Source organism: Oryzias melastigma, linkage group LG20 (genome assembly GCF_002922805.2).
Source record: "Oryzias melastigma strain HK-1 linkage group LG20, ASM292280v2, whole genome shotgun sequence".
Classification (NCBI taxonomy): Eukaryota; Metazoa; Chordata; class Actinopteri; order Beloniformes; family Adrianichthyidae; genus Oryzias; species Oryzias melastigma.
Genome location: NC_050531.1, coordinates 13,530,441 through 13,537,640, shown reverse-complemented (window position 1 = coordinate 13,537,640; position 7,200 = coordinate 13,530,441). Strand labels below are relative to the sequence as shown.

General features: G+C 40.7%; 1 protein-coding gene across 5 annotated transcripts in view; it reads left to right on the top strand.

The window, feature by feature from the left end:
• Positions 1 to 6,426, top strand: part of ctnnd2a (catenin (cadherin-associated protein), delta 2a) — a 301,632-nt gene extending 295,206 nt beyond the window's left edge. For 4 of the 5 annotated variants that reach the window (XM_036217369.1, XM_024279704.2, XM_024279706.2 and 1 more), the window contains 3 exons: positions 2,507 to 2,638; positions 2,961 to 3,037; positions 3,887 to 6,426. In XM_036217369.1, the coding sequence (XP_036073262.1) occupies positions 2,507 to 2,638; positions 2,961 to 3,037; positions 3,887 to 4,300 (623 nt within the window). In that variant the 3' untranslated portion in view covers positions 4,301 to 6,426. The remainder of the gene's footprint in view (positions 1 to 2,506; positions 2,639 to 2,960; positions 3,038 to 3,886) is intronic. The other variant, XM_024279705.2, reaches the window with a different exon arrangement.
• The last annotated feature ends 774 nt before the right edge of the window (positions 6,427 to 7,200 follow it).

Below are 7,200 nucleotides of genomic sequence, written 5' to 3'. Positions count from 1 at the left end.
ATTTGCCCAAGTTAAGCCCATGCCCACTCGATACCCACATAGCCCACATTTTCCCCAATTGGGGCCCCCATAGCATTGCTGGCTGGGACATTGTTGATAAATTTGTAGCATCAAACATAAAACTATTTTCACGCTTAACTTGGCCACATGCATTTAAACAACCACTTTCAATCAAAAATCGATAATTTCTGTCTTCTGTCTTCAAAGCTTAGACTGCAATGTGCAAAGCACATTTTAAAGACCGTTTTCGGGCTCTGCGTACAAAGCATGTATCCATTGACGGTGCGTTGAAAGTTAAACCAGGTTGAACTTTTTCCAATTAGGGACTGAGGTTTGGCATCCCTTTTAATTCATGTAAGTGCCAACCATTTGAAAATTGATCATGGAGGAGAAATGAATAACTGCGGTTTGTGCCTGGGCGGAATTTGGTGACAGAGTCTTTCATATTTCTTAATAGAGCTGTGGAAGCAAGATTTGTAAGATTTACACCGATTCGACATTTTGCACAAGACTCTTCCATCTAGTTGGCAGACATGCGCTAGTAAACAGTAGCAAAGTCAAAAGAAGAAGAAGCCCATCCCTGCTAGTCCAGTGTGAACACCATATGCTAAATACACATGTTTAGCATATGGTGTTCTTGAACACTCCTGGTGTTAACATAGCACAAGAGACACATCCCATCTCTTCTTTAGCCTTGCTATCACCTGCCACTTCTCATTTATTGTCTCATTTTTACTTATTGTCTCACTTCTCTGTCTTATTTCTCACTTTTTTTATGAATCGGCTCAGTGCTCACTCAAACACAAATACCCTCTGACAAACGCTCGTGTCTCCTGACTGCTTACGCTCCAGAATCCAATTAAACTCCTCAGAGATGCATCAAAGCAGAGGGAGTAAAGGTGGCAACAGATCAGGGCAGGAGGAGTGAAGGAGCAGGTGTGAGGAGGGAATGAGAACTCGCTGAAAAAAAAAAGAAGAAACTGACTTAGATGAGAGAGAATGGAAAGAAATACAAAGGATTAGAGAGACCTCTGTAGCCACCATGGCTCCCTTTGGGTCTCAAATTGTTAGATCAACAGCTCCAAGAGAGGTCCCCAAGGTAACTGTAACCAGTGGTGGTAGCTTGTCTTTGTGTGGGCACATGTACTGTTTTTATAGTTCGGCAGAAAGGTTAAAGAAAAAAAAAAAAAAAAAACAGTTTTTTTTTTCTTAAATAGCAAATATGAAATATTTATATTTTAGCAGTTTAACTCAGATTGCAATATCACATTGGGATATTTAATTTATGTTATTGCTTCTACAAATAACTAATAACTAATAATTCTGTTTGCATAGATGCATTAACTGCAGTTTACAAATGGTAAGAGTTTGACTCAGCTTTTGTAATATATTTTTATTTCGAGGGGCATCGATGTTATGTACTTTGTGGAGGAGTTAGACTAAAGCAACTCAACTAGGTGTTTGTCGGGTCTTTAAAGTTGACTGGAAATTAGGCTTTAAGTAAGCATTAAACATAGGTTATATGGAGAGTTAAAGTACTGTTTGTGTCTGTCCAAGGGACAAAAAGGAAATTGTATACATTTGCACATGTATTAAAGGAAAGCTGCAAATGCAATTTTAAAGGACACATTTTAGATCATGTGACAAAGTCAAGGCCCGGGGGCCGGATCCGGCCCACCGGGTAATTATATTTGGCCCTCCAGATCCTTTTATTTTATTGTTATTCATGGCCCAATGTTATCTTGCGCTTATTTCTAACTTGCATAATTCGGACAAAATATATTTTATAGAGATTAAATATTGAAAGTTATTTAAGGTTTGAGTTGATTTATTTTGGAATAAAATTCCTACCTGTTTTTGTTCAGAGTAATATTAAAAAGCCACATTTTTAAAGCTTTAAACATTTTTGTTTTAGTCTGTTTAATAAAAGTTTATCCTGTTTGGCCTGCGACTTAAGGTGTGTTTTAGATTTTGACCCCCTGTGCAATTGAGTTTGACACCCCTGTTTTACATTAATAATTTTCTTTATTTTAGCTTTTTTTTCAATACTTGACTAATTAAATATACAAAAATGATAAGACCTCCTAAACCAATCATAAAAGAAAATACTCACATTCTTGAAATGTACAAGCTGTGGAAACAAGATGTTTTTGTAAGCATTTTTCAAGAATTGTTCACTCTTAGGATTCATGTCAAGGTGTTTTGTTTAATGAGTTTTAGGAGTATTAATTAAAAACGTATTATATGTTGTCTATTCTAGGGACCATGCACCAGCTAAAACAGCTTTCTATTCAAGGAATGTGTCCAGGAATGTATTTCTGCAAGTTTGCAGGGACTGTTTCACAGGCTGGAGGTGACCCTTTCTGCTGACAAGCTAAATGATGAATAATGACTGTGCACCTTGAAAGACCAAGAGACTCGCAGACATAAGCAGACAGACTGTGAAGACTCATGCTGTTCTGCATTTCCTGCTCATTACTGTGTGTGTGTGTGTGTGTGTGTATAGCAAGCGCTCCAGCCTCCCCCAGAGAGATGATGAGTCTGAAGGAACGCAAGATGGACTATGATTCCACGGCAACCAACGCTGGTTTCCATGGCAACAAAGGAGAGCATGCATCCCGGAAAGACGGCATGGCAGGTGTGTGTAGGCGTGTCCGTGTGTGTGTGAATGTGTTTGGAAGCACAGTAAATTAAATTATTCCTTTTTTTTATCAGTTTTTTTTTTTTATAGTTCCTTACTAGTTATTATACTTTTTCTTTTTGGTTCTTTTATCTTGTTTTTATAAGTTTTTTGTTTGCTATACCCCTGCTAGTAGGTCTTTTTTTACATTATCTGCCTTTTTCTTTTATTTATTTTTTTTCTCTACCTTTTTTTCACAGTTTTTCAAAGATATTATTACTATTACTGATTTTATCCTTTGCTAAAAAATGTTTCATCTTCTCTTTCCTTGTGTTTTTAGTTCAAGTATCTTGCGGAACATCTACATTGTTCCGCAACTCTTACTTGACCACCAGCGATGATATCAAGCAAAACCAGGTGAGTTAGAGTCCACAATAAAAGCACGTTTCAATCACAAGTTTAGTCATAAGACTTTTTAGCAGTGCACGCGTGTCAGAAAATTGCCGTGTGCCATCATAAAAACGGCATTTATTAGAACAGATGGCAGCTTGTTGAAAGAGGCGCAACGTGGAAACAAAAGGTGTCTGACTGTGATAAGAGATGCCCTGGCAGAGCATGCAACACCGCCACTCTCTCAGCTCAGACATCAAACCACTGCATCCCGAAACTACCCCTTGACTGCCAATTAAAGCCGTTACCCCTGTTGATTGTGATAATTATTTGTTTCTGCTTAATGCCTCTGCTGGTGAAAAGGGAGGGATAACAGAAAGCATCACAGCCTCTGACTTGGCAGATTAAAGCAGAAAATGTGGTTGGGATTTCTAACCCTGCTTAAAGATTCTAATTAAAGTTGGGTTCATTCAACTTTTATGGGTGGTGGTTTATACTGAAGGTAGATAAAATGAAAAAAAAAAACATGCAGGGAAGTGTTTTTTTTTTACATGAATGAAACTCACACACTGTTTCCGAGCTGTCTGTGTGAGTGATAATGTCAGAATCGAATAGCCCTTTCAGTGCCTGCATGTAATAAAGAACTCACAGCATGAGTCCCTGCCCAACTGAGTTCTTTGACCCAGTGCATTGCTTTTAAAGTCCCCTTTCCCCGTGTCTCCACCCTCTACCTGCCACTTTTCTTTCTATTTCTCCATCTCTACCTTCCTCCACTTTATTTCTTCTTTGCTCCCGCTACCCACATTTCCTTGACCTTCTGTCTTTCCTTGCTGCACCTCGCCCCCTTCCCGCCACATCGATCATTCCTCCCACTAGATTCCGGCCCAGCCCTGCATCGTGCCCCCTCAGCCCCAGCAGGACAGCCCGTCAGCAGCTGTGCTAAAAGACTACGACTCCTACCCTCCCCCTCCTTCCTTCCCCCAGCCTCAACCGCCACAGCCTCCACCTCACAGCCAGAGCCGGAGCTTCGACGAGGCCTACTACGAGGACCAGGGCCCATCGCCTCCACCGTCCCAGCCACCAGTCCCGCCTCAAGCCCAGCCTCAGGCCCAGCCCCAGCAGCCTCCCAACTCCACTGGGCCACCCCGGGACCCGCGGGAAGATCTGCGGATGCATCTGGGCCTCAAGTCCACCGGCAACTATGTAGACTTCTACTCGGCCTCTCGGCCGTACAGCGAACTGAACTACGAGACCAGCCACTACCCAGCCTCACCTGATTCCTGGGTCTAGTGCGAGATGGGCGTTGGGGCCAAGTGGATGACTGCAATTTTTTGTGTGAAAGGGATTATTTTTGCAGGAGCTTAAGTGGCTACATATGGCAACTTGGAAAAAAAAGAGACATCGATGCCAAATCTTTTGGCGGGAAATTTGTGTTTGTTTTTTGCCAACAATCAAGACAGAGCCAGATGGGGTTAAAAATGATGTCAGATGGTATGATAAAGAGAGACCGTGCATGTGCATGCAGACATTTTTCTTTATTTCAGAACACTTTTTTTTTTTCCTTTCAAGTTGGCTCCATTCCATCCCTTAGTGGAGCTAGTAGAAGCTGATACGAAGGAGTGTCCAAGACGGGGTGCTCTATGAATAAGAATGAAAATATAAAAAGAATGAGAGTGTATGCAAATGCACCGGGGAAAAGAAAAAAGATAAGATGAAGAAATAAAGGGGAGCTGGAGAGGCTCTCACCCTGTAGGAGCTGGAATTGGCCTGACCTTCTCTTGTCAACAGAGAAAAGGAGATGCTACTGAACAAGATGATATGAGGTTCTTGAGAAGTTCAGAAAGAATAAAAGCACAATGAAAGATGAAAGCACACCAGGCACAAGGTGAGAAGTGGATGTTTACCATTTCACCAAAGCGACAAACGTAGCACTGGTTTCTATCCGACATGTTTTTGTTGCCACGGTCTTGGCTTCAAGGTGTGTTGTCAGTGAATGTTTAAATTTAAGATACTTTTTTTGGTCGTCATTCATTAACATTTTTTATTTGTATTTTTCTACATTTTCACTTAACAAAAGCTTTTTTTATTAGTTTCTGTGTAGATAAAAGGTGAAACAGTGTCTATATTATAATCCTTTCATTTTTTAATGACGGAATCTATAAAAGAATCAAAACTAAAGGAAATGTGAACATGAGCCTTAGATGAAACAAACATCGTAAGGCTGGATGCTTTTTTTCACTTTTCAGCTTGACGGGAAACCCTGCAGTATTTGATTTTTTTTTTTTGTTTGTTTTTCCATCAGGTGAATTTCAAAGTGGACATTATTAGATGAAAAGCTATTGGCAGGACAGCATTGTATCTGAATACCGGTGCTTTTTCACTGCCTGAAGAGTCTTTTCTTGAAGCGCACTGTCTTTGGAAACGGTCACCTGATTGACTTTCGTAGGTTGGTTATGTTTGACAGTGTCCACATCCAGTGGTTTGTCATCATTTTTTTCAGTCCAAAGGCTGGTCTGTCATGCCATGAATATTGTACATGTCATTGTACAGTAGAGATAAAGAAAAGAGTGAGGTGACATTGTGCCAAACTTCGAAACATCAAGCACCAGTCCTACAGGACACTTTTAGAACGTTCTGTCGAAGTTTACAGACTATGACTCCTTCTGCTGTAACTTTTATTTTCTTGTGTGTTAATCAGGTGAAGCCGTACAAATTATTGCCGGGGGGGTCATGGGTAACTTCTTGCCCCATACATGTACAGACCTGCCTCCATGTGTTGGCCGAGCATGTGTGAACGCGTGCGTGTGGACACTTGTGTGTTTGTGTGTAGGTGCATGTGTGTGGGAGAGTGCGTAAGTGTGCACATATAAACCAGAGCGAGTGTATCTATGCATGCATGTGTGTAATTGTGTGCGTGTGCTTCCGTGCGTGTGCGTGCGTGAGCATTCCTGTGTAAACCAATGTCCAAACAAGGCATTCCTACTGACAGTTTGTCTGATTTTACAACATAAAAAAGGTAAAAATCACTAGAATGAAATGTTGATATAGAATGGCAAAGCTATAAATACATGAATATAGATATAAATATAATTATACATATGTATATATATATAATTTTTATGTGCTGATGTCAATGTCACTAAATGCAACAAAAATGTTCACAGAGAAAAAAAAACGTGCTGTACAACAACAGGACTCAGTTGATTCGAGCATCGATGCTGTTGATCAGAACCCCCTGCCGACCCCCCAACCACTGTCCAAACAAAACAGAAATCCCCTCCCCGAAAGTGCTCAGGCTCTGGTGCGAGTTGTGCGTTATTGTGTGTCCATGCTTCTTAGATGAGCCCGCTGAGAGAGGAGCGTACTTGAACACAAGAAAAAATAAAGACAAAAATAAAAGACTCTTTGCAATCAAATAACCGTCTCCATTACTGTTTGTTGCATTATATTTTTTGACAAAGACGCCTTGTTGCTTGCTGAGTTTACCACAGTTCAGTCTTTCATTCACACCTATTTTTTTACACCAATTAAAACTGTTCATGCAGTGCAGTGAGTGCATATTAATGGTGAATAACACATTTGCATGTGGTGTAGATAAATCTCACCCCTTTCAGATGTGTCCTTTTGAATATAAATAATTATATGTTGCTCAAAAGAATAAAGTGAACACTACGAAAACACGTCCTAAAGAATTATAAGAATGAAGTGTTCTTTTTTTTTTAAACATAGTTGCCAGGGCTGACAACACAAACACACAAAAAATGATAATGGAAATGAAAAGTATTAGCCTATGGAGGTCTGGATGTGGAATCATAATCAAAATTAAAGTGGAAAATCCCACTAAAGACTGATCCAACTTGGATGTAATGTCTTTCAAACAAGTCAAAATGAGGTTCAGTATGTGTGTGACCTCCATGTATCCATTTGACTGCCCTGCAATGCCTGGTATGCTTCTGATGAGACGGCAAATAATCTCCTGAGGGGTTTTCCTCCCACACCTGGAGCAAACCACCCGCCAACTCCTGGACGGGCTGTGGTGCAACCTGGCATTGGTGGATATATCAAGACATGATGTCCCAGATGTGCTCAATTGGATTCAGGTCTGGGGAACGGGCAGGTCAATCCATTCAGGTACCAGTGCACTCTACGTTGCAGTACTGGACCGGTTCCGGTTTGCGGCCTGGAGGTTG